At 41.0% G+C, this 19058-nt stretch overlaps 1 protein-coding gene across 1 annotated transcript in view; it reads right to left on the bottom strand.

Moving 5' to 3' along the window:
- The window catches only part of RAB5A (RAB5A, member RAS oncogene family), a 33036-nt gene that overhangs the window by 5334 nt on the left and 8644 nt on the right, over positions 1-19058 (bottom strand). Inside the window, exons 2-4 of the mRNA XM_049766150.1 lie at positions 4833-4984; positions 4495-4617; positions 1104-1197 (exon numbers count right to left, since the gene is read on the bottom strand). Of these exons, the coding sequence (XP_049622107.1) occupies positions 1104-1197; positions 4495-4617; positions 4833-4984 (369 nt within the window). The remainder of the gene's footprint in view (positions 1-1103; positions 1198-4494; positions 4618-4832; positions 4985-19058) is intronic.

Below are 19058 nucleotides of genomic sequence, written 5' to 3' on the forward strand. Positions count from 1 at the left end.
CTGGGCTGAAGAGGCTGCTCTACATCTGCATGTTTTGTGTGTGTGTGTGGCTCTGGTTTGCCTCTAACAAGTATAGTCTCCAGAATACCACTAGGAGCAACCCACAAATACAGTCATCAATAGTCAATGAGAATAGTTAAGGTGACTCCCTCCCTAACCTCTTTCTAAATCCAAAAACAAAGACTTCTTACTACAGATTGTCTTAAAATATATTGCTGAATGGGGTTGATGGTGTGGCTCAGCAGCAAAGTACATGACCTGTCTGTATGAGAACTGAGATCAAAATCATTTACTTGAATGAAAGAAAACAACTGACCACCACATAACACTTTTTCCCTCCCAGGATTGTTCATTGGGGTTGAGCTGCATGCTTGCATGTCAGAGGCCTAGGTTTCATTTCCAGACACTCCTGGCCTCATGAGCTCTGTCAGGTATAGAGAGGTCTGGTGGGCCCTCGTTGCTAAGTCCAAAGCATCTTATAAAAAAAAAAGGTAGGGCCTGGAGAGATAGCACAGTGGCGTTTGCCTTGCAATCAGCGATCCAGGACCAAAGGTGGTTGGTTCGAATCCTGGTGTCCCATATGGTCCCCCATGCCTGCCAGGAGCTATTTCTGAGCAGACAGCCAGGAGTAACGTCTGAGCATCGCCGGGTGTGGCCCAAAAACCAAAAAAACAAAAAACAAAAAGAAAAACACATTGCTGTGGTTTTTATTCTATAGAAAACAAATCTAAACAAATTTATCTGCTCAATCAGTTCAAAGTCCGAGCTTTTAACTCACTTGGATATAACTAGAGGAATAATCTAGCTTTAATAAAAAGTGATGATTGATAAAGCAGTGTAGAAAAATAATGTAGTCATCAAAGAACCATTTTTTTTTTAAGATTATTTTTTTTCTCTTTATTTGGATATCTTGATTACATAAATGATTGTGATAAGGTTTCAGTCCTATAAAGATCACCCCTCTTCACCAGTGCAACATTCCCGCCACCAAAGTCCCAAATCTCCCTCCATCCCACCCCACCCCCACCTGTACTCCAGACAGGACCATTTTTAAGACAGCCAAACCAAGTATTTTCCCATGTAAATAAATGTACATATCTTACCTATTGCCATGAATATCTCATTTACATTCATTGATGTTTTAGCTGATGTCTCCATAAATAATAAGCTGTTGTCATCTGCATAGGACTGTGCTTCCTGTTTGTAGAAAAATCAGAAGCATCCTTTTTACATATTATACCTGTTTTATTTATCATCATCATCATCATCATTTTGGTTTTGGGGCCTATTTGGTGGCGCTCAGGGGTTACTCCTGGCTCTGTATTCAGATATCACTCCTGGTAGGCTGGGGCTTGAATCTGGGTCCATTCTGGATCAGCTGTGTGCAAGGCAAACGCCCTAACTCTGTGCTATTGCTCCGGTCCCACCTATTTTATTTTATTATTTTATTTTGGGGGGGGGGGGTCACACCTGGCAGCTCAGGGGACCATATGGGATGCCAGAATTCAAACCAATGATCTTCTGTATGAAAGGCAAATGCCTTTCTACTTATTTTATTTATTTATTTATTTATTTATTTATTTATTTATTTATTTATTTATTATTATTTTTGTTTTTTGTTTTTTGGGTCACACCCAGCAGCGCTCAGGGGTTACTCCTGGCTTCATGCTCAGAAATCGCTCCTGGCAGGCTCGGGGGACCATATGGGACGCCGGGATTCGAACCGATGACCTTCTGCATGAAAGGCAAACGCCTTACCTCCATGCTATCTCTCCGGCCCCTATTTATTTATTATTATTATTATTATTATTATTATTATTGGTTTTGGGCCACATCCATTGGACACTCAGGGGTTACTCCTGGTTATGTGCTCAGGGTGCCCCCTGGCTTGGGGGCACCATATGGGACGCTGGAGGATCGAACCGTAGTCAATCCTACGCCAGCGCTTGCAAAGCAGACACCTTACCTCTAGCACCACCTTCCCGGCCCCTCTACCTATTTTATTTTTGACACAAAAATAAAACTGATAACCATTACAACTTGCATTATAAAAAACTAGGAGCCGGGGCCGGAGAGATAGCATGGTAGGGCGTTTGTCTTGCATGCAGAAGGACAGTGGTTCGAATCCCGGCATCCTATATGGTCCTTCAAGCTTGCCGGGGGTGATTTCTGAGCATAGAGCCAGGAGTAACCCCTGAGCGCTGCCAGGTGTGACCCAAAACTCAAAAATAAAAACACAACAACAACAAAAAACCCCCCAAACCCAAAAAACTAGGAGCCAACCAGCGAGATACTGAATGGACTGAATCTAGGAGGCCTGAACACTACTGGGAGCAACTCCTAAGCAGAGTTGGGAATAATCCCTGAGCACCAATGGGTGTGACCCCCCAAGAAGGGAAACCAGTCTCCCCAAATTAAAAAAGTAAATTAAGAGGCCAAAGATAACCAAGGCACTTGCCTTGCATGGGGCAGACTCCATTTTGATCCACCAGTCACTCCTGATCAAAGCCAGGAATAGCCCATAAACATTACTATGAGACACGCTTGAGTATAGAACCAGGAATAAACCTTGAACACCACAACGTATGGACCAACTTCCCACTACTCCCCTCAACCCTCTTTCCCCCCAAAAATGAAAGAGAGGCCAGAGCGATAGCACATAGACAACCTAGGCTTGATTCCCTGGCATCCCATATAGTCACCAGAGTAATTCCTATGGCAGGGCCACAGGAATAATCTAAGTAGTGCCAGGTGTGACCCCCACAAGGAAACAAACAAAATCCAAAGCTCCAACCAAAAACCAAAAACCCCATAAATAGAGAGAAAAAAAAAAAAAAGGGAAATCTAAATGTCTAACATTGGCTCCAACTACTAAATGATAACCATTAGTCTCATTCTGTATCAGTTATATATAGTAAAGTGTTTATAGATTTATTTTTGAGGGGGGAACCATACCTGGCAGTGCTTCAGGACTACATCCTGCTCTGGATTAGGGGACTACCCTCTGTGGTGTAAGGAGACCATGCAGTGGCAGGAACTAAACAAGTTATTTTCTATATGCTAAGCATGTACTTGGCATGCGAATCAGCCTGTTGAGCTTCCTGTCTAAAGTGTTTTTATTTTGGGGGGACACCTGATGGCACTTAGGGGTTACTCTTAGCTCTGTACTCAGAAATTACTCCTGGCAGGCTCAGGACCATATGGGATGCCAAAGTTTGCAAGGCAAATGTCCTACTGCTGTGTTATTGCTCCAGCCCCTGACACGTTTTTAATTTTTGTCTTTGGGCTACATTGGTGGTGCTCAGGTCTTACTCCAGGATCTGTCTTTTCTCAGGGATCACTTCTAGTAGTGCTGAGGATAGAAACAAGATTGATGTATTCATGACAAGCTCCTTAGCTCCAACAGTTTTTGTTGTTGTCTGTGGTTTTTGGGCTACTTCCTGACTCTGTGTTCAAAATTACTCCTGGCAGGTTTGGGGACTATAAGAGATCTGGGGATCAAGTTAAGAGTTAACCACATGCAAGGCAGTGCCCTCCCCACTGTGCTCTTATTCAGGCCCCCAACATTTTGTTTTTTTAATGGCATGAATTATTCCTTTGAGAACTATTAAATTTCTAATGAAGTAAGAGAATCAATTTCCTTTCACTTGGTGTATCTCATAATCAAAAAAGAAAACGATCCCATCATGGATTTACTGGGAATGACAAGTAAAATTCCAATGGCAATGAAACTAAAGAGAAAGAAAATGGGTCAGAGTGATTGATAATAGTGAGTAGAACACCAGTTTTGCACATGGCTGACTCAGGTACAATCCTCAGGATTACATATGATCCCGAGGTTTATGCGGAGTAATTCCTAAGTGCATAGCCAGGAATAATCCCCGAGTATCGCTCCCGTGTGGCCCCAAAATAAAATAAAAAAACAAAAAACCAAAACCCAAGGAGAAAGGAAACAGCAAATTTTTAAAAGCCCAAATAGAGATCTTGGCTTTATTTTAAGTGACTCCCAATATCTTGGAAATATCTTCAACTAGTAGTACTTGGCGCTACTCAGGGGCTGCTCCTGACCATGGTCAGGGAAAAATGGGCTACTACAAAGGGATGCCAGGTCTCTGGCATGTAAGAATATACATTAGTTCTTGGAGCTGTCTCTTTCTGAAATATATTTTCATTATGAAATGAAATGTGAGTATATATGTATATATGCAGATGAGTGTAGGTAAAGGGATCAGGACAGAACAAAACCACCTTTTCTACAGATTTCTGCACTTTGTTATTGTCTAGGGTCAATGAAAAATGTTAAAACCAAGGTATATTTCAGAGTTGTGTAGTTATTTAACAGTACAGGTTTATTGGAAGCATTTTAACAAGAGCGTATATTTGTTTATTAAACACCCATTTGCATGTTTCTAAAACTGTATCTAATTCAAGTGTTGATTATGAAGAAAAATGACTATAAACACATGCCTGTAAGTGAAAATAAATCCAGCATACCTGAAAATCAACAGCTCTTTTATTTGCAAGGTCAGCCTTGTTTCCTGATAAAGCTATTACGATGTTAGGGCTGGCTTGCCTCTGAAGTTCTTTAACCCAGTTTTTGGCTCTGGCAAAAGACTCCTGGGGGGGAAACAAAAAATGTCAAATGGCATGGGTTTAAAAATTTTAAGAAGCATCTTTCAGAAATAAGGCTTTAAGCCTGCCCATCTATAGAGCTATTCTTCACCATCAGATTTTCTAACTCAAAATACATTTCCAACATCTTTTTTCTGTAATCTCTAATAGAAAAAATGGATAGTAAGGCTAGTTTTCTTGTAGACTGCATATCTACTTACCTCATTTGTGATATCATATACAACTATGGCTGCTTGTGCTCCTCTGTAGTACATTGGTGCTAGACTATGGTATCGTTCTTGGCCAGCTGTGTCCCAGATTTCAAACTTTACTGTCGTGTCGTCGAGACATACAGTTTGGGTAAGAAAAGCAGCTGAAAAAAGAAAATGAATGCAGTAAAGTTTATCGTGCCTCATCTAATATTCTCACAATATAGAACATATAAGAGCACATAAAACCTTCGTAGCATAGGCGTAATCTTTTCTACATGGTAAAGTGTCATGATATGCAATGTTTTGATACATTTCCTGCTTCATTTTAGGGCCACACTCACCCAAAGTGCTCAAGGGTCAAGGATAGAGGCAGGATCTGTGCTCTAGCCTCCCTCAGCTACCTCCTGGCACATTTCCTATATTGCTTCACAAGTTTATGCAAATGTTTCACAAACTGTAAACCATATCAGGGGAACAAATTCAGTACTAAGCCTTTACAAGATTGAGTTCCTAGGTTGGATTTCTGGCACTGCTAAAAAATACCCTAAAATACAAAACACAAAATCAACCCATAAGCTAAGCAAAAAAGTAATTTAAACCCAATAGCCCACACACTAAAAAAACTCCAAATTGTAAAATATTCAGACATAAAATATATACTGTAGTATATTTACTTTCACTTTTACTGTGACAATCAGGGACTAACATCATCCAAAAAATATTTGCAATAAGATAAATTTTAAGACAAAGACTACATCTATAATTAACATTTTATTTTGTTTTTTGAGTCACACCTGGCAGCGCTCAGGGGTTACTCCTGGCTTTGTGCTCAGAAATCGCGCCTGGCAGGCTCTAGGGACCATATGGGATGCCAGGAATTGAACTCGGGTCTGTTCTGGGTCAGCCGCATGCAGGGCAAACGCTCTACTGCTGTGCTATCTATCCAGCCCTATAATTAACAACAATTTAAAGAATATATTATGCAATCTATTTTATAATTACTGTTCTTACTATCACTGTGCCTAATTTATAAGTTAAACTTTTGTAGGTATGTATGTATTGGGAAACAAGAGTAAATATAGTTTGATACGCTTGTGGACTTAAGTTTTCATGGTTGATAAGAGAATACAGTATAGATACTTTTGAAAACTCAGAGGGACAATGACACAATAAATACTATCTTTATTGCTAACATCATACCTCTGGCTTTATACTACTGGGGAATAAGGCCCAGTCCTTTACCACAGACACTAATATTTTGTTACATATTATTGCTTTAAAACAACACTTTAAATATAGCACATCATCATCTCAATCAATATGTATCTTGACATCTGAACTTAACTTTGACTTGTAATTTTTCTTTTTAAAACTTGATTTTTTTTTTGGGGGTGGGGGGCACACTCAGTGGTTTTCTGGCTTCTGCACTCAGAAATTGGCCCTGGCAGGCTGGGGAACATTGTGGGATACTGGGAATCGAACTGGTTCCCTTCCAGGTCGGCTGCATGCAAGTCAAACTTATGCTGTGCCATCTCTCCAGCCCCTGTAATTTTTATTTCTAAAAATATTTTTATTTTTATTTGTTGCCAGGTATTAAATTCTGGAAGTCACATGCAAAGCATGCACTCCACTACTGAGCTATATACTCTGCCTTCTTTTCCAAAGGAAGAAATTAAAATAATTAAAAATCAGGGCCCGGAGAGATAGCACAGCGGCGTTTGCCTTGCAAGCAGCCGATCCAGGACCAAAGGTGGTTGGTTCGAATCCCGGTGTCCCATATGGTCCCCCGTGCCTGCCAGGAGCTATTTCTGAGCAGACAGCCAGGAGTAACCCCTGAGCACCGCCGGGTGTGGCCCAAAAAAAACCAAAAAAAAAAAAAAAAACAACAACAAGGTCCCCAGACCTTTACCCAGAGCCAACTCCATGCACAGATTTAGAGTAGCCCTGATCATGTGCCCCCCACCAATTGTTGTAATTGAGAAAACATGGTTCAATCCCAGCACCGCAGATGATCTCCAGAGACAGTCAAGAGTCATCCTGAGTGCAGAGCCAAGTATAAGGCCTGAACATCACTGGGTGTGGCCACACACACACACACACACACACACACACACACACACACGAATTAAAATCAAGAGTAATTATCACAAGGAGGCAATGAAAAAAGAGCCTATAAATATAGGTATTTTAATTTTTTTGTTTTGTTTTGTTTTTTGGCCACACCCGGCGGTGCTCAGGGGTCACTCCTGGCTGTCTGCTCAGAAATAGCTCCTGGCAGGCAGGGGAGACCATATGGGACACCGGGATTCGAACCAACCACCCTAGGTCCTGGATCGGCTGCTTGCAAGGCAAACACCGCTGTGCTATATCTCCGGGCCCAAATATACGTTATTTTAGCTCTAGCTAACAGAAGATAAGATATGGTGTAGATATTAATGAAAGTAAAAGTTAGGTATAAACAACAAAGTGAAATGTTTTTGTTTATTTTACACCATACACAGGGTTTATTCGTGGCTTTGTGCTCAGGGTTATTTTTGGCAGGGCTCAGGGGACATATGGGTGCCAGGGATTGAACCAGGTCAGCCATGTACAAGGCAAGAGCCTTATCCCCATTACTTTCTCCACCCCCTGAACTTTAAAATAATTTTAAGTTTAACTGCAGCTAGCCTTTTTACCACCGAAAATGATATACCAAACCTAAGTACAACATATTTTAGCAGCACATGGGACTGACAGTAAATACCTCTTACAATTTTGTCTTCATTAACCTTGGTAGATAAGACTACCTTTCCTCTATCATTCACTCTAAATTGCTATGTTTCTTCCTCCCTTCTTGCTTCAGCTAACTCAAGGTTTGGTATCCAATTTTCCCCCCAAATTTTCATGAATGCAAGTTATAAACTTTCTGAAACTCATTATCAAAGAGAACGATGATCCATTCCTCTTACGCTATAGCAGCTTGCCTTTTTCACAATCACTTATAAGAGATTCACTAAGAGTTGAAGAAATAATACAGTGGGTAAGGCTCTTGCCTTGCATGAAGCCACTTGGGTATGATCACTGGAATCTCTTATGGTCCCTGAGCATTGCCAGGAGTGATTGCTGACTGTAGAGCCAGGAGTTACCAGTGAGCATGGTCAGTAATGCTGTGATCCCCAAAACAAAACAGAACAAGACAAAAAAAAAAGAAGCCTGCTAGAATGGTGGAAGAAAGTGGACACTGGTGAATGGATCGGTGTTCCAATATTGGATGCCTGAAACTCAACCAAGAGTAATTTTGTAATCTACAGTGATTTTAGTGTTTTTTTAAAAAGAGGACATTTGGGGCCGGAAAGATAGCAGGAAGGTAAGGCATTTGCCTTGCACGCAGGATAGTGGTTTGAATCCTGGCATCCCATATGGTCCCCCGAGCCTGCCAGGAGCTATTTCTGAGCTCATAGCCAGGAGTAACCCCTGAGTGCTGCTGGGTGAGGACATTTATTAGATTATATCAAATATTCTTCAGATAAAACATATATTTCAGAGATACTATGACTACATAGTAAAATAATTTGTTTCAACATCCATAAGTCAACTCAAAAGCACAGGGAAATAAAACTATTAGTTATGCTGCTTTAAAAAAGCAAAAAAGCAGGGGCTGGAGAGATGGCATGGAGGTAAGGCGTTTGCCTTTCATGCAGGAGGTCATCGGTTCGAATCCCAGCGTCCCATATGGTCCCCCGTGCCTGCCAGGAGCAATTTCTGAGCCTGGAGCCAGGAATAACCCCTGAGCACTGCCGGGTGTGACCCAAAAACCACAAAAAAAAAAAAAAAAAAAAAGCAAAAAAGCAATAATTCAATTCTCAAACCAGTTAAATAGCAGCCCATTTGGGGATGGAAAAAAAAGAATAGCCCATGATCAAATATAGTTCCTTCATAAATGCAATAGCATTTTAAATTCAGTAGTCTGAAAACTCATTAAATAAATTACAAAAGGGATTATGACTCTGGAACCACTCTGATATACATGTCTTTCTTAGAATTTTTTTTGGGGGGGGGGTCTTTCTTACAATTTAACAAATATTTATTGTATTCTGAAATCTGAAATCAACATCCTAATCATTACATAAAGAAAATGTCTTATTATAAATATTTTATATAATTTTAGGTATAAATTATAATTATTAGAAAAAGCATTCAAAGAGTAAGAAAATCTGAAGGGACCAGCTAAAATAAAGTAGATAATTTCTTTAAATTTGTTGGAACAGATACAATTCAACCAGTCTTTTAACAAAATAGCAACAACCAGATACTTAATATGCTAAGAGAATGAATCTCAGTCATATTTAAACTATTCACTCCACTCTTACAAAACCTCTTTCACACCATCTTAGTAGCCCTACTTCTGTACTGCAGACCTCCCTGTGAAATGACTTTCATACTCTATTCCTATTTCTTTTCAACTGCAAGCTTCATGAGTTACTATTGGCTATTTTTTTTTCAGCCACACCCGTTTGATGCTCAGGGGTTATTCCTGGCTAAGTGCTCAGAAATTGCCCCTGGCTTGGGGGGACCATATGGGACACCGGGAGATCAAACTGCGGTCCTTCCTTCCTTGGCTAGCGCTTGCAAGGCAGACACCTTACCTCTAGCACCACCTCACCGGCCCCACTATTGGCTATTTTTCATACATTAGAAACAACCCAGTTATAAAGACGGTCAAAATATTTGCTAAAACACATACAAAAGACATGTCTGATTATTTTGGGGGGGGGTCATTTTAAATGTCTGAATAGACAGTCCATGTTTGTATTCAATTATGTAACTAATACACTCAAACAAAATGCCATCAAAAGCCTTTATATGTTAATGCTCATATAGTATGATAGTTTAATTGGGGGAGACCAATATTATATTATAGATTAGAATTTATGGTATTTTAACACAGTAAAATAAAGTTGTAGTGCCACAAAGATTATAGGACCAAAATAATCCAATTCTTGACAAATTTTATATACTTCCAAGATTCCCTAAGGGTTCAAGCTTTCAAATGCAATGAAGGCATTTAAAGTTTCCCTATAGAAGTCAGTGAAATATAGCTGACATCTTCAATCCTTGCGGATTCCAAAAATACTAGTTAAGTTATAAAAATTTTGGCACTCAAAATAGAAACTACATCAATACTGTAGCAAAACCAACCAAAAACTTACCTGAATCTGCAAAACCACTTTTAATTTATCCAAAATGTTTATTTTCTGGCTAAGAACCATCACTTTCTTAGACCTCTTCATTTTCTCTCCATTTTCATCACCAGCTCTAGCAGTTGGTTTTCTTTCGGGCCCATAATTCACAAAGAAAAAGCTTTTATCACTTTGAGAGTTACTGTGTACGCGACGACAAGTAGAAAAAAACAAAGCTGCGTTCAGATTCGAGGCGCTGGCCTGTCTAATAGACTCCCTCTTTGAACTACAAGTTCTGTTCTTATTTGCAAGCCTGGTAGCAAGCAACTTTTAAGTTTCAGTAAATCTACAAATGTTGAGTCACAGAACTTGGAAGTCAGTTGAGAATAAGCAAGGCTGTAAAGGTTAAATCTACAAATACTGAAGGTACAAAATGTCTAAGACCTTCTTTATAATTAAGGTCATACTGCAATAACCAGGACAGTCAAACCGAAAGGTCAACTGAGAAGTTTCATTCCTACCCCCACAACTAAAATGTCTTCACAAAAGAGAAAATACATCCAACTCTCAACTTTTTATTTACAAAATTTGATGGAATTACTGTTTTAAAAATGGACCCATATCCTATGTCTATCTAGTTACACTCAATTTTGTTGTTACTTTGCAAAACATACATCATAATCCAAAATATATGGTTCCAAATATAAATATATTTTGTTTTTGTATCACATTCGGCAGTGCTCAGGGTTACTCCTGGCTCTACGCTCAGAAATCACTTCTGGCAAGCACAGGGGACCATATGGGATGTCGGGATTTGAACCACTGTGGGTCCTGGGTTGGCTCTACTATTTCTCTGGCCCCAATATTTAGTTATATTTTTATAGTAATGTTGAGTCGAATTTTTTTGTTTGCTATTAGGCCACACCCAGCAACACTCAGGTATTAGTAAGTACTCCTGGCACTGCAACTCAGAAACTGCCCGTGGCTGGATGCCAGGGATCCAACCCAGTCCATCCCAAGTCAGCACTGTGCAAGGCAAATGCCCTACTACTGTGCTATCACTCCAGTCCCGAGATAAATATTTTAAATATAGAAAGTTCACATACATTTAAGAAAAGCCCTAAAAGCATCAAAGATAAAGCCATATAAAAAAAAAAAAACAGAATAAAGTTAACATTACTAGCAGTAATTCAAAATATCTCAGGCTGGAGTGATGGTGCAAATTTTAAGACATCTGCCTCCGCAGGCTAGCCTAGGATGGACCATGGTTCAATTCCCCAGCGTCCCATATGGTCCCCTGAGCCAGGAGTAGCCCGAGTGTCACTGAATGTGGCCCCCAAACAAAAAACAAAACCCCAAAACATCTCTTTAATAAAAATTTAATCTCCTTAGTAAAATTAAAGTGAATAAAAGAGGGTATGGCAAACTCAAACATATAGAGAACTGGATGATCTAAAGCAAACATGAAAAATAAGCACTATTTAAGTATTTAATTAATGTATGTCATTAAGGGTGAAATCTCCAGTGGATTATGACAAGTAAAAGATTACAGGGGAAGAATTATATTTCTTTTTTTTTTTTTGGTTTTTGGGCCACACCCGGTAACGCTCAGGGGTTACTCCTGGCTATGTGCTCAGAAGTTGCTCCTGGCTTGGGGGACCATATGGGACACTGGGGGATCGAACCGCGGTCCGTCCAAGTCTAGCGCAGGCAAGGCAGGCACCTTACCTTTAGCGCCACCGCCCGGCCCCTGGAAGAATTATATTTCAATTGCAAGAGAGAAAAGAAAAGGGATGTTTTAAAAATAAGGGGACAGCATATGTATCGTGTCTAAAGTGAACAGAAAATATTTAAAAGCTTATAAATCGGTTAGAAACACACTTTATAATATACAAAGAAAGCAACACTCAAGATAAATTTTATAAAATGATCTATCAAATGTTGATCATATAGTTTTCATTCTTGAAATTCGATGCATATTTGATAAAAGGGTTGAGGTACAAAACATTAAAAAAGACCTGAGAAAAAGAAGTCGAAGGCAGAACTGCGCACACTTCACAATGTCATGGATGCAAAGTGCAAAGTGGACAAAGTTACTGTGGGGTGGTGGAGGCACAACAGTGGTTGTGGGGGAAGGTCCTTTAGTTTGACTTGGGAAGTGGTCTCAGGCAAAATTCATCAAGCTGGACATATAATATCTATGTTTAGTATGCAAACTAGTTGTAACTAAAATAAAATTTTAATTAGAAAAAGAAAAGAGACCTGCTATAATTTAGCAACAAAAAGTCAAAACTGGGCCCGGAGAGATAGCACAGCGGCGTTTGCCTTGCAAGCAGCCGATCCAGGACCAAAGGTGGTTGGTTCGAATCCTGGTGTCCCATGTGTCCAATGTGGTCCCCTGTGCCTGCCAGGAGCTAGTTCTGAGCAGACAGCCAGGAGTAACCCCTGAGCATCTCCGGGTTGAGGCCCCAAAACCAAAAACCAAAAACAAACAAAAAAAAAAGTCAAAACTTTGGGGCCTGGAGAGATAAGATAGTAGAGCAATAGGGAGTTTGCCTTACATGTGGCTGACTGGGGCATTCCATATGGTCCTGGAGCCTGTCAGGGGTGATTTCTGAGTGCAGGGCCAGGAGTAACCTGAGCACCGCTGGGCAAAAACAAACAAGCAAAACTTTGGGTCAGACAACAAGGAGGTTTATTGAGTCTGTGTCTTGTAGAAGCTGACCTGGTTCAGCACTGATTGGTCCCCAACATCACATATGATCCCCGAGCACAACTGGGGTCTTTTTTTTTTTTTTTTTGCACAGAGGCAGGAACACACCCCAAGTACCACCCAGAATGGCCCAAATCTCTAAATAAAAAGTGAAAGTTATTCAATTTTAAAATGGAGAAAAGACTCAAATTATATTTGTATCAATGTTCACGGCAGCATTATTCACAATAGTCAGAAGATGGAAGAAACACAAGAATCTTAAGTTTTGGCCGGCGAGGTGGTGCTAGAGGTAAGGTGTCTGCCTGGCAAGCGCTAGCCAAGGAAGGACTGCGGTTCCATCCCCCGTGTCCCATATGGTCTCCCCAAGCCAGGGGCAATTTCTGAGTGCTCAGCCAGGAGTAACCCCTGAGCATTAAATGGGTGTGGCCCGAAAAACCAAAACCAAAACAACAACAACAACAACAAAAAAGAATCTAAGTTTTGTGTGTGTTATATAATGATATAATACTCTACCTTTTGTTTGGTTTTGTTTTGGGGCCACACCCAGAAATACTCAGGGAATAACCTCTTGCAATGCTTTTGACTTGATAAGTCAAGTTCCAACCCAGGCCTCCTGAATGCAAAGCATGCACTTTTTAATTTTAGATATATCTGGTTCTTTTCTGCCTTTTTCAAAAGAAAATTTGGATGTGGGGAGAATCTTGGGGTGACACCCAGTAGCACTAAGGTCTTATTCCAGGCTCAGGGAATCATATGCATTGCCTTAACCCCTTTATTATCTACCTAGAGCCTGGAAAGGAAATTTTACTATGTTGCAATATAGAAGAAACTTGAGTACATTATGCTAAGAGAATTAAATCACAAAACAATTCCTCAATTCCTAAGAATAGTCAAATTCAGAGAGGAGAATTTTATTTGTTAGAGATGGAAGGAAGTGGGGAGGGGCCTCGAGTTGTTAACTGCTTCATGAACAAAATTTTAGCTAGAGGATATAAATGTTCTGAACTATAGTGTTGTTATAAAAGTTATATGTACTGTAATGTCACAGATACATGATAAAGTTTTTTTAGCAAATCTAGAAACTTAATAAAATACAGGGGAGAGGGGCCAGAAAGAGCATGGAGGTAGGAGGTAGGGTGTTTGCCTTGCATGCAGAAGGACGGTGGTTCGATTCCCGGCACCCCAGATGATACCCTGAGCCTGCCAGGGGAGATTTCTGAGCGTAGAGCCAGGAGTAACCCCTGAGCACTGCCGGGTGTGTCCCCAAAACAAAACAAAGAAGGCATCAAGGGGTCATAGCAGTGGCACAGAGTGATAAGGAGTCTGTCTTGCCAGCGCCAGCCAGATTGCAGTTCGATCCCCAGCATCCCATATGGACCCCCAAGCCAGGAGCGATATCTGGCACATAGCCAGAGTAACCCCTGAGCGTCACCAAACATGACCCAAAAAAAAAACAAACAAAAAAAAGAAGGCATCAAATGCTGAATGGAAAAGCAGAATGAAGGCATACCATAAAAAGGAAAGGTGAACCCAGACTAGAAAGACAGTGCAGCAGAAAAGGTGCTTACTTTACAAAATGTAGTCAACCCAGGTTTGATCCCTGTCTTACCATATGGACCCCCAGCACTACCAAGAGTAATTCTGAGTATCTGAGGGTTACTCCAGACTCAACATTGGGGGAATATACAACTCTGAGGTTTCAGGCTAGGGCACCTGCATACAAAACATGTTTCAAAAGCCCATTTAATCATCTCCACAGACCCAAATTAAGAAGTTTGGAAGCTGCCTCTTGAAAAATGCAGAATAAGGATTAAAGAAACATGACTCAGTGGTAGAAAGCTTGCAGATAAAGACTGTAATTTGATCTGAGGATGTCCCAAACAAACATACCAAAAAAAGGAGGCCTGGCTGGGTATATAGCTCAAAGTCTGACATGTACTTGGCTTGAATTTTATTCCCAGCATGGCATGGTCCTGATTCTCATCAACAACAGGACCCAAGAAATACCCCATTTTTTGGCTAGAGCACTGAAGCTGTTAGGCCTTCATGATCAGGTAGTGTGACCTAAAGTGGTTGTGTCCCTATGCATTGAATGGGAATTATATCCCATCCACCACCCCCAGGGAGAGACGGAGCAGGATAGGAAGAAGGGAGGTCACAGCAAAATGGATGATCCTGAAATTGAAAGCAGAAAATCAAATTAAAAGAATAAAAAAACACTACACATTCCAGTGCACCATGTTTGTGTGGGAAAAGCAGAATTATAACTTGTGATCTGCTGTAATTAATTGCAAATAACTCAGTTGCACTATAAACTCCAGAGGAACACAGTCAGAGGTGAGCAACTATGCTTATGTGAATTGTACCTTCAGGAACTTAACCAAGTTCTCGATATCTAAGAAAAATTATCTTATGCTTCTGATAAAGTGAGAATGGAAAAAGACTAGGTAGCTAGAACATGACTTCTATGTAGGAAAAAGAAAAACAAACTCCAGTCGACCATCTAATGTGAGTTAAGGGAAAAAATATCAAACACCTGTAAATGCACTGTGTGCTCACTAAAGGATTGAGATCTAATCATAGGGCTAACCCTATACTAACCATCATGTTACAACATACTATTCAGAACAGTTGCTTTTACTGACCACTTCAAGTCCAGCAATGTTTGGTAATAAGCCTTACCTATTAAGTTAGTTTTAAATGTTCAAGTACTTCAGAATTTTATAACAGAACCGAAAAGGACAACTTATGAAAAGAAAAGGAGAAAGACCAATATCCAGAGTAAGGATATTAGTCTTATGTAACCCCAGAACCTAACTATTTATGCCAAGCAAAGCCTAAAATAATTAGGAATAGTATTTCTTTTCTTTTTTTTTTGTTGTTGTTTTTTTGTTTGCCTTTTTTTTTTTTTTTGGCCACACCGGCGGTGCTCCGGGTTTACTCCTGGCTATCTGCTCAGAAATAGCTCCTAGCAGGCACGGGGAACCATATGGGATGCTGGGATTCGAACCAACCACCTTAAGTCCTGGATCAGCTGCTTTCAAGGCAAATGTGCTGTGCTATCTCTCCGGCCCCAGGAATAGTATTTTTTTTCTTTTTTTTCTGTTTTTGATTTTTGGGCCACATCCGGTAAGGCAAGGCACCTTACCTCTAGCGCCACCGCCCGGCCCCAGGAATAGTATTTCTTTTTTTTTTTTTTTTTTTGGTTTTTGGGCCACACCCGGTGACGCTCAGGGGTTACTCCTGGCTATGTGCTCAGAAGTTGCTCCTGGCTTGGGGGACCATATGGGACACCGGGGGATCGAACCGCGGTCCATCCAAGGCTAGCGCTGGCAAGGCAGGCACCTTACCTTTAGCGCCACTGCCCGGCCCCAGGAATAGTATTTCTAAGTGAAGAAAATAAGTGATGAACTGATTATAATATTTTCTAATCATGAAATTCTTTTGGTTCAGTAGCACCATTGAAACTGTTATTACAAAAAGAAGTACAGTGGGAAGGAGAGATTCAAGGAAATGTGCACTATTAGATGACAGCCTTAAATAGTAAACAAACAAAAACAAACATTAACTGTGTAAAGCAGGGGTCTCAAACTCTCGGGCCGTTTGCGGCCCTCCGTACAACATTTTGTGGCCCTGCCCTAGAGGAATCTTTTTTTGTTTTGTTTTGTTTTAGTTGCTTGGGTCAATATTCAATATTCAAGGCTTACTACTGACTGCACTCAAGGATCAACCCTACTTTGCCTTCGGCAGCCCCCAGGTAAACTGAGTTTGAGACCCCTGGTAAAGTAAGTGTTTAATTATATGACCAGTTATAAATGCAATGGGAGGCATTAGGATGACTATTGTATGAGCAATAAAATATCATAAAACTTTTCCTCAGCTCTATTATAGGGAAAATAGACATTAAAATGTATAGACTAGGGCCCGGAGAGATAGTACAGCGGTGTTTGCCTTGCAAGCAGCCGATCCAGGACCAAAGGTGGTTGGTTCAAATCCCGGTGTCCCATATGGTCCCCCGTGCCTGCAAGGAGCTATTTCTTTTTTTTTTTTTTTTCCCTATTAATTTCTTTTTTTTATTAATTATTTTTTTTTTATTATTTTAATTATGACAACAAAGATGCAAAGAAAGAGGACAGGGTAAAGTTACAGTGGAAGCCCAATCACCCATAAACAGGATTCTCAGTAGTTCCATCGATGATATCCCAGCCTTGAACTTTCAGCCAAAGAACATTAAGAAAAACAAAACTGAACCCATGTACAATACAATTACTTTGTCCCTCAAATCCCCAGTTGTAGTACATATTGTTTCTTAGCAGCACACCATATAATCTAAAGATATTAGACTTATGTAACTCTTTAAACATTGAGGGCAAAGAACATTTATCTAGTTCCATGCACATGCTTACTAGTTTAAGTTAACCTCAAAAGTTTTAATGGGTTGTTTTTCTTAAGGATTGGAGTCAAGAGAACATAGTAAAAAACGATATTAAAGTGGCATTTGTTTGCATAGGCCCACCAAAACATAAGGGACATGGAAAGACAAATTATGGTCTAAATACATGGAGACCCTACCCCTGAAGTTTCCTGGCACAGGACTGACTCTAGGCTCCAGGCAAACTAGTTTGTCCAATTCAAGTCATAGTCTGTAGTGGCAATACACCTCCATTCCTCACATAGTCTCTGTTGTTGGTATCATTCTTCTGTATTAAAGATCCTGGAGTCTGCATATCCCATATTGCAGTCAGGATGGTGCAGAGCATCCTCTCGTTTCACCTCACACTTAAGGGGCAATAGAGAGAACCATGTCCTGTAGAGCAGGTCATCGTTGTTGTCATGTCTTCTCGCAGGTCATTGTTGTTGTCACGTCTTCTCAGTGTAAACGGAAGTGTCTTATTAGGAGGTCGATGTCACACCCTTGGTAGTGTTTTTCCTGGTAGAGGACTGCTTCCAACTGTTGCTATAAAAGACCTTGGATGTTTCGTAGATAGCTTGCCTGGTTCCAGCGTGAATGGAGAATGCCCATTCAACTGAGGCCTATGCCAGGTCATTATATCAATATTCAGGGTGTAAGGTACATTGTAATGAGATTTATTAGATAATAACTAATCTGTATGTATAGTGTTTTCCCATTTTAATGTGTCTATGCAAACAAGGATCAATGCCACGAAGCGTTATTGGTGCATCTGGAGGCAATAGGAACAAGACCAGCAATTTCCATGACATAGTTCAATCATAGGCATCAAACTGAGGGATAGTTCCACCACAATCCTTACTGAACAGCTTACAAAGAAAAGACAAGATGAAAAGTGGATAGAAACATCATGGTAGAAGAATATATAGAGAGTTACAGCAGTTAAAGAAAATAACCATAAAATATTCAAAAAATATATGTGTTCAATATGTGTTCGATTTGTGTCCTTCTAAATAGTTCTGGGATTTGTAAGATCTACTGTATGTCTTTGGTCAGAGATTGAAGCTGTGTGTTACTGAAATTAGAGAAGGGTAAATCTGGGGTACTGATGGTTGGGAGGAGCATATGATCGCGCGGGGGCACTAGCCCCCGCGCGGTTTCAAAATGTAGACTGGTATGAAATTGCCAGTGACAGCCTGAGTATAGCTGAGAAATTATTTGCCTCCCCCAGATCAAACTACACCCCTGATCCACCCTCTAGAGCCGGCCTGGGAATGGGGAAAACCCAGGGTGCCCCATGAGCTCCTCCCAGAAACCCACCTGGAGATCCGGAGGAAAGGGGGAGAGGGGGTTCGGGTGACCCAGGTCCGGGCCCCCCACCCTAGGCCAGGCCAAAAGGCCGCTGGCACATACGGAGGTCTGCCAGCTGCCCGCCCGTGCTGCTAAAAATCCAGCTCCAGGAAGGGAGAGAGACCCTCCCAAGCCCGAAGGACAGGGATTTAAGCCCAACCTAGGCCGGTCCCCAGACCCGGCCTGGGAGTGGGGAAAACCCAGGGTGCCCCATCAGCTCCTCCCAGAAACCCACCTGGAGATCCGGAGGAAAGGGGGAGAGGGGGTTCGGGTGACCCAGGTCCGGGCCCCCCACCCTAGGCCAGGCCAAAAGGCCGCTGGCACACACCCTGGGTTTTCCCCACTCCCAGGCCGGGTCTGGGGACCGGCCTAGGTTGGGCTTAAATCCCTGTCCTTCGGGCTTGGGAGGGCAAGGAGCTATTTCTGAGCAGACAGCCAGGAGTAACCCCTGAGCACCGCCGGGTGTTGCCCAAAAGCCAAAAAAAAAAAAAAAGTATAGACTAGTGTAAATAAAAATTACAAAGAAATTAAAAAAAACCACCTACAAGAAAAATACCCTGTAACTAGAGTAACAGCATTCTGTAGCAATTTGGAAAATTTTA

Source organism: Suncus etruscus, chromosome 20, assembly GCF_024139225.1.
Source record: "Suncus etruscus isolate mSunEtr1 chromosome 20, mSunEtr1.pri.cur, whole genome shotgun sequence".
Taxonomy (NCBI): Eukaryota; Metazoa; Chordata; class Mammalia; order Eulipotyphla; family Soricidae; genus Suncus; species Suncus etruscus.